This window comes from Cuculus canorus, chromosome 1 (assembly GCF_017976375.1).
Source record: "Cuculus canorus isolate bCucCan1 chromosome 1, bCucCan1.pri, whole genome shotgun sequence".
Classification (NCBI taxonomy): Eukaryota; Metazoa; Chordata; class Aves; order Cuculiformes; family Cuculidae; genus Cuculus; species Cuculus canorus.
The window spans coordinates 15,694,494-15,714,840 of record NC_071401.1 but is presented as its reverse complement, the minus strand read 5'-3'; the positions used below and the strand labels follow the sequence as shown (position 1 = coordinate 15,714,840).

General features: G+C 54.1%; 1 protein-coding gene across 1 annotated transcript in view; it reads left to right on the top strand.

Annotated features, from left to right (window-relative positions):
• The first annotated feature begins 1,808 nt into the window (after positions 1-1,808).
• Positions 1,809-20,347, top strand: part of ARHGEF17 (Rho guanine nucleotide exchange factor 17) — a 34,628-nt gene continuing 16,089 nt past the window's right edge. Inside the window, exon 1 of the mRNA XM_009566513.2 lies at positions 1,809-4,628. Within this exon, the coding sequence (XP_009564808.2) occupies positions 1,815-4,628 (2,814 nt within the window). The 5' untranslated portion in view covers positions 1,809-1,814. The remainder of the gene's footprint in view (positions 4,629-20,347) is intronic.

Sequence of the window (20,347 nt, the reverse complement as noted above, 5' to 3'; positions counted from 1 at the left end):
TACATATCACTAGTTTTTGCGCGTTGGGTCTGCCTAAGTCCAGCCTTGGGGTCCTGTCAGCAGTTCCCTTGATACCACCAGGCCTAGAAGCAGGGTGATGGGCACAAAGCAGCGCCTTAGAGTTGGGTTGGGTGCTTCAAAACATCTCCTTCGCTTGCAAGATGCGCAACACCAGCAGCCTTAGGGCCAGCACCTACAGCACTAAGAGGCAATGGAACATCTGGCTCTTCCCCAAATCCCATCCTGAATGCCAGGTGATCAGGAGGATATCTTGGGGACATCATCCTTCTGTCCAGGAGACACCCAGCCCTGGGGGAACCAGGGGAGGAGAGCTGGGGAAGGAATACCTGCCTGGGTGGTGCATTTCACAGCATGGCCGGAGGCACTTTAAAGTTCCTGAAAAATGTATTTATGGGGGGATGTTGGTTTTTTTTTTTTAATCACCACCAGTTTTTTTGTGCCCCTAGGACTGAGCCAGCCATGTCCTTTACATAGCCAGGACAACTCTCCCTCATCCATGCTGCCAAGGCCCCAGCTCACTCGTCAACTGTCCCAGCCATGTTCTTCATTTTTCACATCCCCAGCAATAAATCTGCTGTCTTAGGGGAAAAGGGGTTATGGGCTGCAAATAGAAAGCGCTGACAAGTGATGGTAGAAAACCAGGAGAAAGTCTGTTGGCGGGGCGATGTGTCACTGGAGCTCTTCGCAAGTTGGGAACAAGGTGTTCCGCCTTCCCCAAGATGAGTTGCAAAGCAGGGACTGGAAAATGCCACAGCAAAGGGAAGGATCTCTTGCTGGCACCCAAGTTTTTGCTTACTTATCCTGTTTTCCCCTAAAAAAAAAGCTGGGAGGAGATGGAGGGAAGGGGATGGCCTTAAGTTGCGCCAGGGGAGGGTCAGATTGGACGTTAGGAAACTGGTGAAGGGGCTGGAGAACAAGTCTTACAAGGAGCGGCTGAGGGAACTGGGGTTGTTTAGCCTTGAGAAGAGGAGGCTGAGGGGAGACCATATCACTATCTACAACCGCCCGAAAGGAGGTTGTAGAGAGGTGAGTTTTGGTCTCGTCTCCCAAGTGATAGGTGATAGGATGAAAGGGAATGGCCTCAAAATGAGTCAGTGGAAGTTTAGATTGGACATCTGGAAAAATTTCTTTACTGGAAGGGTCATTGGGCACTGGCAGAGGCTTCCCAGGGAGGTGGTGGAGTCACCATCCCTGGAGGGGTTTAGAAGACAGGTAGATGAGGTGTTTAAAAGACAGGTAGATGAGGTGCTTAGGGGTCTGGTTTAGCAGAGGACAGGTACAGTTGGGCTTGATGATCTTAAAGGTCTTTTCCAACCTGGTGATGAAGTGAATGAAGAAGTGGGGGGTTGAAGAATGCAGGGAGAGTTGAAGGATGGGGCGGGACAGGGAGGACGGAGGATAGGGGGGATCCGGGGTGCTGCTGCTTGGCCTGGGAGCGGGAGGGCAGTTCCGTGGCCTTCCTCTCCCTCTAAAAACGAAAAATTAAATTTAAAAAAAAAAAAAAAAAAAAAGGAGGGAAGCCTCCAACCATCCCCCTCTGGGATGGGAGGAAAGTGGGAGGAAACCACGCCTCCGGGGAGGAAAGTTTATTTGAATGCAACAAATAAAAAAGCAAGGGGGTGAGGGAGGAGGAAAAGCCAAAGGGAAAAAAAAAAAAAGCAAGCCAGGAGGGAGGGGGGGGGTCGGGCAAACAAAGCGGGGGGGATGCGGCGGCGGAGGAGGAGCGGGGCCGGGCGGCGCCTGCGGCGGGGCCGGGGCCGGGGGGCGGGCGGAGGCGGCGGGGGGGGCAGACAATGGCCGAGGGGGGCAGCGAACGGGGGGTAGCGGCGGGTCGGTGCCTGCTGCCCGCCTCCTCCCCGCCTTCCTCCTCCTCCTCCTCCTTCTTCTTCTTCCCGGGTAGGAAAGTTTCAGCGTCGATCTCGGAGCAACAACCGGGCCGGGCTTTTGGCAGCCTGGCCCCTTCGGTACGGCAGCTTTCGCTTCGTTTTAGCGAACCGGAGCCGCCGGGTCCGGTTGATGCCGGGGCTCAGCCGGTTCCCCCGGCCCCGCCGCCGCCGCCGCCGCCGCCGCTGGGGCTGAGCGCGGAGCCGCCGCGCTGGCCCAGCGTCCCGGCGATGCGCAAACTCTTCGGGGAGAGCTGCCGGCAGCCCGCGGCGGGGAGCGGGGCTGCGACCGGCCCCGGCTCCGGCCCCGGGAGCGGCCGCGGGGCGCCCCCGCCGCCCCCGCCCCGCAGCCGCGTCCCGCACCCCGCGCTGCGCGCCCCGCATTCCGCGCATAACTCGGCTCGACCGCAGCCGCCCGCCTCCTCCCCGGCAGCCTTCGAGGACCCCGCGGGCTCCCCGGGCGGAGAAGGGCTCCCCGGGGCTCCGCGGCCCCGCGCCGAGCGGAGGAAGGAGGGCGGGGGCTGGGAGAGCCCGGCGGGTGCCGAGGGCGAAGCGGGGACCCCCCGGCACCCCGTGGTGGCCCGGGTGGCCAAGGTGAGCATCTTGCCCTTCGGGACGCGGAGCGGCGGTCGTTATTCCAGCGCGGAGACGCTGAAGGAAGAGGAGCAGCTTGGGATCGCTTGGCCCAGCCGAGGACGGGCTCTCCAGGCGGGTTACACCATCTATCGGTCGCCCAGTTTTGGGGCGAGCGATGGGCTGGCGTGGGGACAGCCGGCGGTGCGCATCCGTCCCAAGGTGCCGCAGGGCACGGCCAAGGCGAAAGCAGACTTTGAGGGTGAGACCCTGCGCCAGCCGGGGCCAGAAGAGGAGCGGGCCAAGCACCGCAAGTCCTTGTCCAACCCTGACATTGCCACTGAGACCCTGACGCTTCTCAGCTTTCTCAAATCGGACCTCTCGGAGCTGAAGGTGAAGAAGAAGGGGGTAAGGATCAGCCTCGACGTGGGCTCTGACGGCTGCTCTGGCATCGCCAACCCCTCCCCGAGTAGCAGCAGTGCTGCTCAGCCCGCCAACCGCTGGGCAGCGGGCGAGCGGCCAACGCTGAAGGACCTGACGGCCACTTTGCGTCGTGCCAAGTCCTTCACTTGCTCCGAAAAATCAGGGACACGGCGGCTTTTCCTACAAAGCACCATGAAGCAGAGCTCCTCTGAGCTCCTTCTGGCCACCACTGACAGCCGGGACCAGGTGGCTTCAGATGTGGGACAGCAGGGGGATGAGGATGCTCTCCCCATGGTCATCCAGGACCAGTACATCCAGGAGGCAAGGCAGGTCTTTGAAAAGATCAGCAGGATGGGTTCACAGCAGGATTACAGCTTCACAGCTGAGCAGAAGGACAGTGGAGGTGTGGAGGGCAGCGAGGTGATGGCATCGACGGGGACAATGGACGTGACCCTTAGGGGACAGTTGGAGAGCACGCGGTGTTTGAAGGAAGTGGAGTTGGAGGAGAACCTTTCTCGCAGGAAATCTGTGGAGGAGCTGTCGGGTCATGAGTCAAGTGTGACAGATGAGGGCATCGTCACAGAGCCAGAGCCTGTGGGGATGCCCTTCCAAGACCTGCATAAAGCTGTGGATGCCTGGACACTGCCCAATGCCGGGCCAGCAGCCAGTGACACTGAAACGCCAGTGCCCGTTCACCCGGCAGCAGCGGTTGAAGACCTTCCAGCTGGCAAATCTGAGACACCAAGCACCCCTGGCAGCTTGCGGCGCCGCCGTAAGTTCCCCTCAGCAGGCGCCAACGGGATGGAGGGTGGCAGTGACTGTGGCACCGAGTCCTACCGCTCCCTCAGTGACCCCATGCCCCACCGGAGATGCTCAGTGGTGGAGGAGGTGAAGAATTTCTCTGTTGACAGCAACCTGCTGGGCTCACTGAGTGCCAAGGCAGGCATTCACCAACCTGCTGCTTTTGCAGGCAGTGCAGGCAGTGCAGGCAGCGACCTGTCACTCAGCAGTGATGGGCCGCGGGACTACAGCAGCCTCATCCAAACCATTGTCAGCCAGCCTGGTGCCATGGCTAAGCTCATTGATGAGAAGGGCAATGGCAAGACCATCAAGAAGAAGTCGTTGAGCGACCCCAGTCGCCGCAGTGAGCTGCCAGCTGGTGCCTTTGAAGGTCCTGGTGAGGCCATCAGTGAGCTGGAGCCCAGCATCCCACCATCCAGCAGCGAGCCCATCCTCTCGGCACAACCAGCAGCCCCAGGCACTGGCCGTGGCTATGGCTTTGACCCCAAGCTGGCTGATGTGTTGTCTCCTCGCATTGCCCGTCGTAACTCCAAGAAGCGCTCCAACCGTGCGGCTCACCAGGAAAACCAACCACCACCAGCGCCTGCCGTCCTCGCCAAGAGTCGCCCGGCCACCAAGCATGTTCGTCACACCAGTGAGCCCACTAGCTTCATCCCCATCACCATCCCTGAGCCACTTGTCCCCTCCAGCCACCACAGCCACCTCCCTGCACCAGCTGCCAGCCACTCACCTGGCAAATCCTTCCCGACCCTCCAACCTCCTTCGCTGGAGGACGTCACCAAGCGGTACATGCTGGCCCTCAACTCAGGTGATGCATCCCCCAGTCCTGGGGATGGACCATGCTCTCCGCCCACTGCCCCACCACCCCGGCTGCCCCGGTGCCCACGGCCACCCGATGAACACGGCCCCAGGACCAAGCCACAGGTGGTAAGTGCCCATCTATTCTTTAGAACCACATTTATTTCATGAGGTTCGTGACTCCTCCAAAACATTGGTGATTTTGGCAGTCCCTCACATGTCTCTCGTTGGGAACAAATTCCCATCCATGGATGCACTGCTGAATGGCCAAGAGCCTTCGCAGCCGTTTCTGGTGGTCCCAAGGGGGTGAGCTCTTGTTTGTAGGAGCAACTCCCCAATAAAAAGGCGATTTTTGGGTAGGAAGAAGCAGTTTTCCGGTTAAATAGCACCAAATTTTGGTGGAAGATAGTTTTATAGATATAGATACATTATACACTATAGTTATATACAGCATCTCCTGGTGATGCTCTCTATAAGGTCCCAGTAAATGAATGTGCTTTTGGCCAGACCTGATACGCCGAACCAAAAATTGCCTTTTTCTTGGCAGGGAGGACTTAAAGGGTCCTTTTGTTTGGGGTTCTCCATGTTATACCTCTTATTGAGCAAATTGGTGTTTTCCCTCATAAAAAATCACCATCCCTCCACCCAGGACCACGAGCTTTGCTGTGCTGGTGGCATGGGAAAAAGGAGGAAACCTATTTTTGTGTACAAACTGAATATTTTATTGATGGGTGAAGATTTATACTGAAGAATTAGTGCCGCTTGGGGGGTGCAAAGGTGGTTTGTTTCCTCCAAAGTGCAGACGCGTGCTATGGGGTCTTTCCCAGGCTGAGTTTTCAGCATTGCTGGCCTCTCAGATGCTGTTTGAAGATGGACTTGGGTTCCCATCTCTCTCGGTGTTTGTGCCGCCTCCACCTGCCGCACAGCAACACTGGCACCCACAGGGCTTTTAATAGCTCCAGGCGAAGCCCAGAAATACCCATTCCCACGGGGGATGAGCCGAGAGCTTACAGGGATGGGGCTGGCAGGGCTTTCTTGCCCTGCTTCGATGCTGATTTAAGAGGATGAGCTGGACCGTTCCCTTCCAATAGCCACTGTCAGCCAAGCGTGAAGTCCGCAGGGCTGAGCCCAGTGGTGTAACTCTTGCTGGCCGGGGCAGAGACGCAGGGAACAGGGATGTTTTTATTTGCACGCTTCCAAAATCCAGATGTCCACAGCATCCCTGATATTCTCTTGAGGTCAGGCATACCTGCAGCATCTTGAATGAAGATATTCTCCTGGGGTCCAGCTTCCCTACAGCAATATTCCCTTAAGATATTATCTTGGGGTCCAGCATTTGTGCAGTGTCATTCCCCCGAGATATTCACTTGGGGCCGGCTATCCCTGCAGCATCTTTCCCCCAAGATACTTTTGGTGTCTGGTGTCTCCACAGCATCATATCCACAAATCATTCTCCTGAGATCCAGCATCCCTACAGCATTATTCCCCCAAGATACTCCCCCGAGACCAGCATCCCTGCAGGATCATTCCCCCAGTATACCCTCTAGGATCTAGCATCCCTGTGGCGTTATACCCCCAAGATATTCTCCTGAGTAGCTCTGCTCCCCCTCCAGTTGCTTCTCTGAATCTTGGCTCCTGCATAAAAAAGTCTTTGGAAATAATTTTGGGTGGATTTTACAGCATTTAAGGCCAATGTACTAGTTTAGAGGGAGGCACTTGTCCCCTCTGATCTCCGTTTGAAAAGTGCTATTGAAGCATCGTGTTATAATTCAGCGGGGTAATGGGGAACCTCCTGAGGCTGTGGCTGGTAGCACCTCAGGGGTGTCAGCAGGTCAATGAGATGAGGAAATGCACCCAACAGTATTTCTTTATAAAGAAATACCTCTTACTAAATTATTAATATTTTAAGTTTATATAATATATGGGTTTTATTAATAATTTATAAAGTAATATTACTCTTTTGGGAAGCTCCCTCTGGTGCTTCAGGGATGGTGCCCCCCCCGTGATGTCCCTGGTATCAAGGATGCTCTCCTGACCCTGCACCTTAATACACCCCCCAGTTCCAGTCACTTTGAGATAATTTGGGCTGGAATTTTTCCAGCACCTGCACTAGGCTCTGGCAACTGGCTGAGCATCACTTCGGGGACGTGAGCCACCCCACAGGGCTGGACCCCAGGGATGCTGCTTCTCACCTTGCTTGAACCCGACAGCCTCGGTGAAGAGGGTGCGAATTTTCCCTTTTAAGGGCAACGCTACAGTTGTATCTTCAAAGCTTTGAATTTCTTTGTGCTGGAGCCGTAACATAACTGAAACCAGGATTTTTTATTTCTCTTTTTGATTTATTTTATAGTGGAGCTGGCATGTTTTATTTCAGATGGCACCAGATAGGGCTGGCGGGGGCTGAGGGGGACCGAGCCCTGCAAGGGAGTTGCTTTAATTATAGGCAGGAGCACTAAGGACCGGATATAACTTGGCACCAAGACGGCTGGCTGAGAGTGGAGATTTACGTGCTCCTTGAGCAACAGCAAAGAAATAGGCTTTATTTTTTTATTTCCTAGCCTCTGTTTCCCCAACTCAAGACTGTCGGAGTCATGAGGTCAGTCGTCTGCCTGGGGAAATGGTCATCACTGCTTGGGGATTTTGGAGCACTGGAGCACGCATCCTGTGTCATGATGATGGTCCATCTGTCCTAGTGTCTATCTCCAGTAGATAATGCTGGAAGGGATTAATAGTGAGGTCAGGCAAGTGCACAGCAATGCTCACCTGAAATATTGTCCTGGGGTCCAGCATCCCTGAAGCATTATTCCCCCAAGATGGTTTCTTGAGGTCCAGCATCCCTGCAGCATCGTACTCCCAAGATATTCTCCTGGGTGCCAGCATCCCTGGAACATCATTCCCCCAAGAACTTTTCCTAGCCCCCATAATTTTGGGGTGGCTTTGGTGGAGGTGAGCAGTGCCATGCTGTCTGTTTGCTGGGTTCAGCTGCCCAGCATGTCCCAGCTGGAAGAGGTAACGTGCTGTTCTTCCTCAGAGGCAGAACTGTTTGTCCTGGGTGCTTTCCAGCGATCCTCTGTGGGGCTGGAGCTGGCCAAGCCATCCTGGGTGCAGAAGAGCTCCTTCACTCTGTGTCTGATGCTGGACATGAGGCTTTTAATTCCCTAGGAGCCCTTAGCAGCATGTCCTGCACTGGCGCACAGCACGGGGGCCACGAGAAGAAAGGGTGCTTTCAAGAGAGCAAGAAAAATACGCCAAAAATCTCGATACAGAGAAGTTTTTCCGCCTCCAGCATCCTATGAGCTGCTTGGATGGGCAGTACACCCTTGCACACGCATGTGCAGCAGCCTGGCACCAAGCAAGTGTGGATCTGGGGTGCATTTAGGATGCATTTGGAGTGGGTTTGAGGTCCATTTGCTGCTCAGTGAAGGTATGAGCAAGATGCCAGACTGGCAGCCCCTTGCATCTTTGTCTTCCCTGTGGCCAAATCCAACACAGGATGGAAAATTAGGTATTTGCTGCCATGCTGTGTTTGTTGACTTAGCAGCAGTCAGATTAAACAGGAAAATATTGATTTAAATATAGCACCTCGCGGGAGCAGAGGAGTCGTGGGAATGAGGCCCCCGGCGTCCTGGACGCTGCCTTCCCCACCTGCTCCTCCCCAAGCACGATGGCTGCACCCTGAAAATGTCATCGGGGATAGAAGGTTGTCCCTGGAGGGAAACATCAGGGTCATGTTCCCAGAGACGCTTGCGTAAAACCCTCCCCGTCCCTCCCGAGAGTCCTCCCTCTGAGCTCACCCTGGTGTTGCTCATCATCCAGAAGCTCATCCTCACTTTGGGGACAGCTCGAGGGCTGAATCCATGCACTAGCCATATATTTCTTGGCCAAAGTTTGGCATCTTTAGACCTATTTACATCTCCATTCCCTTTCTGTGAATCTCCATAGGAACCAGGTTTTGGCACACAGATGGGAGTTTTCTCATTTTTTTGGCATTACTGTAAATCTGTAACTGAAGCTGTTGCAGGGGGAGGATGGGGATGGGTAGTTCTTGGCTTTTGTCTCACACTGCCTGCGCTGATGCTTTGCCCATTTTTTATGCCCCTAGCTCTGCCGTGCTCAGTGAAACACTGGGGTGGGGTCAAACTGAGCCATGCAGGCAGCCTCCACTGTGCTTCAGAGGGAGGTTGTAGGTGGGATGGAGCAAGGAGAAGTTGGCTGGCATCGGGGGACCCACAAGGGATGCTGTCTATCAGCAACACAGACCAGTGCTGGGACCACCGGCACAGCACCAAGCAGCTTGGCCAGCAGGGTGAACCAGCCCAAATCTGCTTATCTCTGCTCAGTTTTGCCCCGGTCTTCCCCACTGCCAGGGTTTTGAACACCCTTGAGTGACACAGAGGACATGCCTGGTGTAACCCAGAGCCACACCCCTCCTTGCCTCTTGCTTCTTGTCCCCTGTGCCTGCTGCCACTTTAATTAAAAGCCTCTAATCAATTAGGCAGCAAACTCCCAGCAGAAGGGATGGGCCAGTTGGGATATCTATCCTTTAAGTCCAAACATCCCAGGGTAGCACTTTGTGGGTAAGGTTTGCCCCATGATGATGGCCGTGGGGAAGAGCCCCAGAGCAAGAGGGTTAGTGCTGGGCTTAGCTTGGTGCCCAAAGGTCAAGCTAATGACCTTAGGATATGCCTGGGCTGCAACGAGGATGGAAGGTTGGGATGGGCTCAGCAAGAGCTGCGCTTCCAGCCTGTGGAGAAACCCATGGCTTTTCATAGGTGCTGGGGTGTGCGTGCAGGGGTGCAGGGGAAGTCTCTGGTCTAGGGGTGCACATGCATGGGTGTGCCTGGTGCAGGGCTGCCTGTGCAGGAGGTCCCTGGTTGCAGAGATTCACATGCAGGGATGCATGAGGAAATCCCTGGCGCTGGGGTGCTCATGCAGGGGTGCATGGAGAGGACCCTGATGCAGGGGTGCACATGCAGGGGTGCATGTGCAGGGGGACACAGGAAGATCCATGGTGCTGCTATCAATGTGCACCCCAGTACATGGAGGGCTGTAGTGCTGGTCTGCATGTTCAGGAGTGCACGGGGAGATCCCTAGGGCCGGGGCGCACATGCGGGGGTCCAGAGGGAGATCTCTGATGCTGGTGTGCGCATGCAGGGTTGCACAGGGAGATCCTTGGTGTTGAAGCGTCTGTGCATGTGTGCGTGGGGAGGACCCTGATGCAGGGGTGCACATGTAGAGGTGCACAGGGAGGTCCCTAGTGCTGATGCAAGGGTGCAAACCAGTGCCAATTGGCATGTGCAAGTGCGTAAAGGCAGATTAATGGTACTGGTCTCCAGACACACAAGGACGCACAGGGAGATACCTGTTGCTGTTTGCATGTGCAGAGGTGCACAGAGAGATCAGTAGTGCCACTGTGCACAGGGAAATCCCAGGTGCTGGGGTGTACATGGAGGGCTCCTGGTGTACACACCCAGCGATGCACAGGGATGGTGCAGAGCTGCACCATCATCATGCATGCATTACATGGGCTGCTCTGCATTTCTGGGCAGGCTGCCTGCACCCTGCCTGATGCATGCACACAGCTTTGTGCCTGGGCTTTTCTATGCAAAATCACATGCCTCCGAAGCTGCTTCTTGGAGAAGGCGGCGTCAATTCCCAATTTGTTCTTGGAGGGGAAGCAGCAGGTCAGCATCTCTGAGAGGTGCACGTGCATCATTGGTACCCTCCTGCCAAACTCAGATGGGATGGAGGCTTAAAGCTTCCTGGTTCTTGTTGCCACAGTATTAGTCCATCCTTGCAAGGGTTGTGGGATTTAGAGCCTTTCCCAGGGATATTTCCAAAGTGTGAGTTTTCCCTTAGATGCTGGTCCCCGTGTGAAGGAAGGGACCAGACAGGTGATGTGACGTGATCTCCACTTCTTGTGACTTTGTTGCTGAGCTCCATCACCCATCCAGTGCAGGCAGGTCTCTATGGGGTAGTTCCTACAGGTTTGGGGCTGCAGCAGAGACTTCTCCTAAATTCAGGATGGAGAAGGTGGTGCCGTCACACAAAGGAAAGATGCAGTGGGGCAGCATTAGGCTTTGGTCTGTACAGAATTTCTTCTGCTTCTCCCAGACCTTTTCCCATGGAAAGCACGGGAAGAGACTCACTTGCTCCCTTTTCCCTTTCCATCCGCCCATCTCCATCCATCTAGCTGCATTCATTTATCCATCTCCATCCATCCATTTGCATCTGTCTCCATCCATCCATCTTTACCCATCTCCACTCATTTCCATCCATCTTCTACCACCTCCTTGCATCTCCCTCCACGCATCCCCCTCCACCCCTCTCCACCAATCATCCCCACCACCTATGCGAAACAACAGGCTCTACTAGCCATACAGGCATGATTTTCAGAGCAGGCATGGACCATCTTGCAGGACCTCTTCCCTGAAGGCATCAAGCCCAGCTTTCACAGACAGAACCCACTAAACCAAATGCATTGTGATTTCCACCATGGTGTTTCCAGGCCAGATGCATCCAGAGAAGAAAAATCATCCAGTTCCACCCCCTCTCCTTCAACATGGCTCTTTTTAAAGCTCTGATGGTTGGTCCCAATGGGGCTGTTTCTCTGGGCTCCCTCAGTTTCCATGGAGAGGATGGGTGAGGAATTTCAGAGGGAATGGCTCCAGTAAATGAACTCCTCTCTAAAAATAGCGTGTTTGCTTTTGGGTCTTTGGGAACTGCAACCCGGCCAATAGGAGGGAGAACAAAAATCAGCATCTGGGTAAAAATATTCCAGTAACTTGCTCTTTGTGCAAACTCCCATTGGAACTGCTCAGCTTCCGGGCGACAAGGGGGCTGGTCCCAGTCTGCTCAGTTCCTGCCCACGCTGGTACCAGTTGCTCTGTGACCACCATTCCTGTTTGCAGATAGAGATGGTACCCAAGCTGCATGTCCTCCTGTGCCATTTGTAGATTATTTTAAATTGGATCCCTTTAATTTGAGGGGTAGAAGGGTTGATGGCAGGAGTATGTTTGGCTTGTGTGACCCTCATGTCCTGTGATATCCCAGACCCACTGCTGGGGAAAGGACATATGTGGTGGTGTCCACTACCAGGAGTCACCATCCCAACATGGGGATGGCTACTACCAGGTCCCCTCCAGAAGAGCCACTGTCCCAGTGCAGGAATGGTCACCACCAAGTCCCCTCTGGAGGAGCCACCATTCCAAAGTGTGGATGGACACCACCTAGGTCCCCTCTAGAGGGATGACAATTGCGATGGGAGGACAGATAACAGCAGATCCCCTTCAGAGGAGGTACTATCCCAATGGGAGATTGGCCACCATCAGGTGTCCTCTGCAAAAGCCACCATCCCAACATGGGGATGACTACCACCAGGTCACTTCCAGAGAAGCCACCATCCCAACAGCGGGGTGGTCACCAACAGATCCTCTCTGGAGGAGCCATCATCATGACATGGGTACATCAGCATCCCCACATGGTTCCTGGGACTGGAGAATGTTTCCTTGGTGGTGCCATGGAGTTACTATTTGTGACTGCCTGTTCCTGAGCCTGCTGGTACTCTCCAAAAAAAACAAGAAGGGAGTTGTTTGCAGGGGAAGATTGGCATCTCAAAGCCTGGGATATGGTTTCCTGCTTTTTTTAGCTGGAGTAGCAGCAGACTCGTCAGCCTGCCCTGATTTGGCATCTTTCTTCTTGCTTTTTTTTTTGAAAGGGTTTCTTCCTGACCCCTCGGCAGAAACGCCGTCGCTAGCAGTAGGGGATCGGGTTTGGCCCTTTTTTTTTCAGTTGCCCCAAACCCTGGTGAGATGGGATGTAGATGCCTCAGAGCCTCAGTAAGCAGAAAGGGAACTCGTCCCTCGGTCATCTGAACCTGGCACAGGTCAGTAGATGCTGAAACACCCTTTTTTTTTTCACACCCCCCTCCCTGCCCTGGGGTCCCACTGTGACAATGACACGGCAGGGAAGGCTTCACCTCTCACCTTGCTGTGATGTGATGCGTTGCTGTGATGTGACGTGGGATGTGGGCATTCCTGGCGAGGTCTGTGGTCCTCCCCCGGCCGCTCCCTGATGCCCTAGTTGCAGCTGTGCTGGGCGAGGGGACCCATTGAGCATGGGTTGCTGCAGGACTGGGTGTTCATGGGACATGGATGACGCTGGGGGTGGAGGCTCACATAGGCACAAAGAGGGTCTTCTTCCAGTGTTTGCATCCAGGCTGATGCCAAGGATGTGTATTCAGGTGGGAGGGGCATGAGAGGGGCCAGGCCAGGGGCATGGCATGGGCTTTTAGGGACTCCTGGCCTCTGTATGTCCATCAGCTCCTGGATGCTCCTTGGCTCCTGGGTGTGATCCTGTCTGTCAGCTCCTGGATACTTGTGGATTTGTGGGTGCCCATGGGCTCCTGCTACTTGCTGTCTCTTGGGTGCTTATCACCTCCTGGGTAGTTATTGATACCTGAGTGCCCATGGATTCCTAGTACCTGTTGGATCCTAAGCATCACCTCTCAGGTGCCCATCAGCGCTTGGGTGTCCATAAACTCCTGGATGCTTGTGGATTTTTGGGAGCGAATGAACTCCTGGTATCTTTTGCATCTTGGGTATCCATCAGCTCCTGGGTGCCAATCAGCTTGTGGCTGCCTGTCATCTTGTGGTTGCTTGGGGATGTCTTGGTGTCCATGGATTCCTGAGTACCTGTTGAATGCTGGCCATCCATCATTTCTTGGGTGCCTATGGACTCTGGATGCCCATGAGCTTCTGGATGCCTGTTGGCTCCTGGATGCCAACTAACTCCTCTGTGCTTGTTGATTGATGAGTGCCCATGGATTCCTGGTACCTACTGGATCCTGGGCATCTGTCACCTCCTGAGTGCCCTTTGGCTCTTGGGTGACTTCTGGTGCCCCCAGAACTTTGGGTCCATATGGAGATCTGGATGCCCATCATCTCCTGGTACCCATCGCACCCTGAGTGCCAGACCAGCAGCCTCCTGGGCACCCCAAGTTCATTTGCACCCCTGTGACCTGGATCCATGCCACCAGTCACCCAGGGCACTAGCCACTTCCCACCCACATTTGCCAGGCTGGCACACAGCAGCAATGCCAAGGGGCACCAGCATTGGGCAGTTTTCTTCCTGGCTTCCCTCTGCCCCTAAAAATCCCAATAACTATTATTTTTGGGGTGCTGCAGGATGCGGGATGTGAGTTCTACCAGCTGCAGAGGATGCTGGAAGTGGGATCCAGGGATGCTTGTGAGTTGGGAGGTGGCATTACCCCTCGCCTGGTGGGTGCAGAGCCAAGCACACCGGGAGGCAGTGGAGAAGGAGGGGAGGGAGAAGAGCAGCTGACCTCAGCATCTGGAAAGCTGTGCTCTTGGGCTGCAGCCTGCGTGCCGAAAACCAGAGGCAAAAAAAAACCTTCCATATTTGGTGAAAGCTGCTCTAGGGCTCGGCAAAGGCTGGCTGCAAACAGGGGGCCTGCAAGCCCCCTGCCGTGTCCTTGACCAGGATGACATGAGTTTTGCAAGCGCTCTGCAAATGCACCGGAGGATGGATGGCAGCAGCAGAGGGGGGTAAATTGGGGTGAGCATTGCAGATCATGAGGGAAAGGGGCATGGGGAGAGGGGGCGCAACTCTGGGGTGCTGCCAGCAGCATAGGGAGGGTGCCCGGAGAGGCACCAGCGTGATCCTGAGCCTCACATTTTGGAGGAGGGGAGGGAACCCGTTGCACCCCAGCACCAGTGATGCAAACCCTGATTTCACGTGTAAATCCCATGGGAATATCCCCATGACACACTTATGGGATAAATTTTTGTTTCTTTGGGAAATGAGTCTCCTCCTGTCTCCCTACTGCCCATCCCACCGGCACCACTACCGGCTCTGCCACTCACCAGGACAACACTGGGATGCCCAGTGTCCTTCCACCCTGCCCTGAAAATGTTACTCCAATTACATTGTTTTTTATTCCTGGCTTTTTCTCACACTTAAAAAGCAGAATTACAGCCAGGCCGTGTCCTCCCGGGATGAATCACCACAGCCGAGAAGTCAGAGAAGGGAAAACAGCTGAATTCTCGGCACATCCATTTGGGTCTGAAGCTGCCCTCCTCCTCCTCTTCCTCCCTGCCTCAGAGGCAGTTATGCTGCTGCGTTTCTCCATGGGAGCATCCCTGAACAAATCAAGGCTTCTCTGAAAGCTGGGAGCCTGGGAAAAACCACGACCGAGGGAAAAGCAAACATCTCCAGCCCCAGGGCTGCGAATAAACACAGGAGTATTATTAGTAACCGAAGCAGAGCTGAATCAGAGCTGCTGATTTATGCTTTTATTTCCTTTCAAGAAATTACGCTTTGGAAAGCAGCTCGGACTTTTCTTACCCATGGGAGAACAGCGAGCGGCTGGGTGGGGAGGGGATGCAACCCCAGACGTGATGTTGTATGGCATCGTCCTGGCTTGGGCACAGCCCCTCTTCTGCTGCACAGGTCCTCGTGTTCCCCTGGGGTGTGGAGGGTGATTTCTCCAGGTCATGGGGCTTGGTGGTCTCAGGGGTAAGGAGAGGGGTCTGGTACCCAGGAAAGGGGTGATTTGTATTCAGGGACCAGGAGACTGATACCCAAGGATGGCTGTGACTGGTGCCAGGCGATGACAGTGACTGATACCAGGCATGGGGGTGACTGGGACCCACGGATGGAGGCAGCTGGTGCCCAGATGGCCATGATGGTACGCAGGAACAGGATGACTGGTACCAGGGATGGCGGTGGCTGGTGCCAGGGGTGGGGGAAGAATGGTGCTCAGAGGTGGTGGTGACTGATACCCAGGGATAGAAGTGATTGGTGCCCAGGGATGAAGGTAGATGATACCAGTGATGGAAGTGATTGGTATTAAGAAATGGTAGTGGTGGTACCAGAGATGGAGGTTACTGGTACCTAGGAAGCAGGGGGGCTGGTGCCAGGGATGGGGAGACTGCTACCTGGGGATGGAGGTGACTGGTACTAGGGGTAGCAGTGACAGCTATCCAGGGACTGGGTGACTGGTGCCCAGCGATGAAGGTGAGTGGTACCCAGGGATGGGGTGAGCGGTGCCAGGGATGCGGGAGATTGGTGCCCAGGGATGGAAGTGACTGGTATCAGAGATGGAGGTGACTGATACCATGGATGGGTTGACTGGTATCCAGGGATAGAGTGACAAACCCAGTGATATGGTGGCTGGTATGCAGGAATGGGGTGGCTCATACCAGGGATGGGGGTTACTGGTGCCCAGGGATGGAGATGACTGGTACCAGGGGCTGAGATGACAGTATTCAGCGATGGCAATGACTGATACCCAGGGGTGGAGGTGATAGGTCCCTGAGGATGCCAGGGGCTGCGACCCATTAAAGCAATGTCTTCCTGTGTCTGGTGGCTGCTATTCCTCCACCAATGGGAAGGGACAGAGCTGTGTGGGACATATGGCTGAGTATCATTTATCCCAGGGTGAAGGTTGGATGGGTTTGGTTCGAAAGCCCTACAAAACTCTATCAAACCTCCTGCTTAAAAACATCCCAAGAGGAGATAATGTGATTTTCTCAACTGATTTTCCTGCCAGAAACCAAGCAATTGAGGAAATATAGGATTGGATGTAATAACATTATCTTATTTTGGATGGTGATGCCAGTCAGGGGCTTGTCCAGCTGTGCAAGCAAGTTTTATGTGCCAGGGTGATGATGTTTGCTGCAGAGGTGTTTGCTTATGGCATTGGGATGGATGGAAGTAGATCCAGTTTTGTTTCTGAGCCTTTTTTTTCCCTAGAGTCTTGGTAGGAATGACACTAAAGGTGTGTTAAAATTGATAAGCTTGAGTGTTCACCATGCACTGTGGGCGCTCTGGGGCAGGGGACTGTCCCCATCGCCCCCATAATGACTTCCTCTATGTCCCAGCTCCCTCTAGTGGGATCTGCCCTGGGAAGAGGCATCCAGGGAGAGAAAAGGTGCAGAAATCCTAGTTCCCCCAGTTTCTTCCAAACTGGAAATGAGATCCAAGATCTCAAGGAGATGCTGAGATTCAGGCTGCTCATAGCACAACCCTGCTACGAGATCCTGGAGGATACCCCCAGCAGTGCAGAGCATTGGGAGCTGGTGGTGGGGACAAGCTGTAATGAGGGAAAAAAAGACTTGTATTTATTTATTCTTAAAAATTTTGGCACATTTTAGAGGGGCGGGAATAATTTTGCTTGCTAGCTCCTCCTTCGGCAGCTGTAGGAAGGATGAGCTGGAAAGGCCCCCGAACAGCAAATCCCACTCCCAAAATGGTCGAAAACACTCCATATTTTTCCTAAAACCAGATTTTTTTCCCCCAAAAGCGAAGTCTCAAGGTCATTAAAATCCTTGCTGCAGCGCACCCAGGGTACAGCTGAGCCCTGGCACAACGCATTACATCACTGACCTCAGAGAAACACTCCATGTTGTGGCTCTGGGAGGGAATTTTGGATTTAAACAGCATCCCGCTTCCCATATGATGCGACTTTAGCATCCCAGATGAGTGGTGACTGGTGTGTGACACCCACCTGTGTGTCCCTGTCTTCACTGATCCAGTTCCCACCAGCAGTGGGATTTGGGGTGAGAGGGAATCATCAGAGTGGCGGAAAGTGTCATTATTGTATGTATTGATGTGTGCCCAGTCTCAGTCTGGGCTCAGAGACCAGAGATTGCCATGTTGTCTGGGATCGCTTGTGGATCTAAAAGACCATTTTTCTTTAAAAAATGAAGGGTTTAGAACTTTCCTCCATCGATGCCTCTTTGATTTCAGGAGGTGGAGGCAGGACACAATTTGCCAGGTCCTTTAGTATTTTAAGATGTTTTAAAATCCCTGGGGATGTTCAGACTCCTCCTGCATCGCTAAACCCTGATGGGGAAAAGCAAAATGATGGATTCTCAACCAGAGGCTTATTAAAAAGTAAAATAGCACAAGCTAGGAGAGTTCCCATTCTTCGGGAGGCCAAGCAGGGTTGGGCAGGTTGTGCTTCCAATGCCAGAGGGAAAAACTGAGGGGAAATCTCCTCCCTGAGCCCCCAGTCCTGGATTTGATGTGCTGCCAAATTATCCTCCAAATCCCAGATTTCCTCCATCTCTGGATTTTTGGGCACATCCTTATGGTGCTGGTATAACCCTTTGAGATGGCAGATGAGCCTCTTGGGGTTTCGGGATGCTTTTTCTGGGAGGATTTGGGGTTTCTGGGGGGAGGAAACACCTAGGTTGCTAAAAAACTCAAATTATCCAAAAGGAAAACTAAAGGTGTTTACAAAGAGCCATGCTGCTAAAAATAACCAGCTCATATTTTAGACAGCCCTAAAAATAGGCAGTGCTGTTGGAGTGGCCAAACACTCCCAGGAATTTCCTGTGGGCTGCGGGCCGCATGCAGGGGGGTCCAGGCTTGGCGGCCGGCGGGAACAGCCAGCATTGCTCCGGCTTTTTCTTTCCTGGGTGACAGCAAGATAACCTCTGTTGGGCCCCTTGATGCACAGCAGGATTCTGGCTCCTTCCCTGGTCTGGGCAGCAATGGACTTAAACTTTCTCCATCCATCCTCCCTCCTTGATAATGTCCAAAGAGATTGAGTGGGTTTGAAAGAGATTTTTAAACGCATCAGCAGAAAGCTCAACCTTAGCAGCAGACACCAGAGAATCTACTTGCAAAGCTACTGCGGGAAGATGCTGTGTTAAATGAAGGAACTGGTTAAAGGGTGGTAGTTGGGGAGTAGGAAGGACCTTCTGCAGATGGAGAGATCTCTATATTTGCCCCAGGGAGAGTTGATGCCATGGGAGGACTGAGGGCGTTGCTGCAGGCGGAGCAGCCAGATCGCTGTCGCAGCATCACAGCGTCGTCGCAGCGTCACAGCATCGCGGGCCAGCTGGGGATGGGGTTGCAGTTTAAATGAGGCAGGGATTACAAGAGGAATGGGTTTGCGATTGCAACCCAGGTGGATTGGGGACTGCAACTCAAATGAGCTCAGTATTGCAATGCAGATGAATCAGGGATTGCAACCAGGGTCTGGGATTGCAATGCAGATGAGCCCAGGGTTTGCAGCCCTGATGGATCTGGGATTGCAACCGTGATGGGCTCAGGATTGCAACCCAAATGGGTCTGGGACTGCAATGCAGATGGGTCCAAGGTTGCAGCCCTGGTGAATCTGTGATTGCAACGGGAATGTGTTTGGCATTGCATCCCATGTGGCTCTGGGATTAGAACTCAAATGAGTCCAGGATTGTAGCCATGATTGCAGCCCAGATGGGTCTAGAATTGCAGTGCAGATAGGCCTGGAGTTGCAGCCCAAATGGTCTGGGGTTGACACCTTGACAGTCCTGGGACTGCTACAGAAATGGATCTGGTGACTGAGGTTGCATCCCTGGTTGGGGGTTGCGGCCCAAATGGGTCTGGGATTGCAACCCAAATAAAACAGGGATTACAACAGAAATGGCTCTGGGAATTAGATCCCAGAATGCCCCAGGTTTGCAACCCAGATGAGTCTAAGATTGGAATACAGGTGGGCCCAGGATTGCAGCTGCGATGGATCATAGCCCAAATGGGTCTGGAACCCAGATTCATCTGGGATTGCAACCCAGATGGGTCCAGGATTGAAACCCAGATGAGTCTTGAGTTTGTAATCCAAATGCATCTGGGATTGCAACCCAGATGGGTTTGGAATGGCAACCCAAATGAGCCCAGGATTGTAACCCAAATGGATCTGGGATTGCTGCCCACATGGGTCCCGAGACTGCAACCCTGATGGGACAGGGATTGCGATGTAGATGGGCCAAGGTTGCAGACCATGTGGGTCTCCTATTGCAGCCTAAATGGGTCTTTGGTTATGACAGAAATGGGTCTGAGATTAGACCGTACAACAGCTCAGGACTGCAACCCAAATGGATCTAGGGCTGCAACCTAAATGGGTCCGGGTTTGCAACCCAGACAGGTCTGGGACTGCAAAAAAAAGGGGTCTGAGATGACCATGGTGCTGCAGAAAGAGCCGCAGGAGCTGCTGCCTTGCAAACAACCTCATTAGCCCTAATGCAGTTAGCTGTACCGGGTGCAGCACAGGCACCCATCCTGCCCATGCTGGCTGCTGCAGGTCCCTCCTCCCTGATCCCACTGCTGGGATGTATTTAAGGCTGTTTGCAGCTCCCCTCTCATTATATGCTGAGTTAGCTGTTCTCTGCGTGGCACCGTGGGGAGGGTGCTGGAGGCACTGGGATGGGCCCCATCCTGGCCCCCAGCACCCTCCCTGTGCTGGGATGTTCATCATCCTCATTACCAAGAGGAAATTTACTGGCTGCAACAGGAGGACGCAGCCCTGCTGCACGCCGTTGCTGTGGAAACAGGGCAAGCAGCTAATTAGATTTAATTAACAAAGCAGGAGGGGAGTGTTACAAACGGATCTGGGCAGGGTACATCACCTGGCAAGCAGGGATGTGGGTGCTGTGGTGATGATGTTTGGGGGAGCAGGCTTGTTCCATGCCTTAGCTTCCCTGCAAGGTTGGGGAGGGGGACGCGATACCCAGGGACCCTCCCAGTTCATAGGGACAGAGACCCCAAGGATGCTCAGCATCCTAACCCAGCGTCATCTGTGCCCACCTCTTGCCAAAAATCACATGCCCCGGGAGAGAGAGGGGGAGAGAGAGAGAGAGCGCGTCACCCTCCCCATCAAGCATCCTCCTCGGGCAAAGCCTTTCCAACAGCATCCCCTCAGCAGGATCCAGCCCTGCCTGCATCCATGCGCGCGTGTGTGTGTGGGCACGGCTCTGCCTACATCTCCGATTGCTCTCGCCTGTCCGTGCCTCGGTAGCACCCGGGGCCAGGGACCCGCGTGCCGCCACGGACGCAGGCGCACG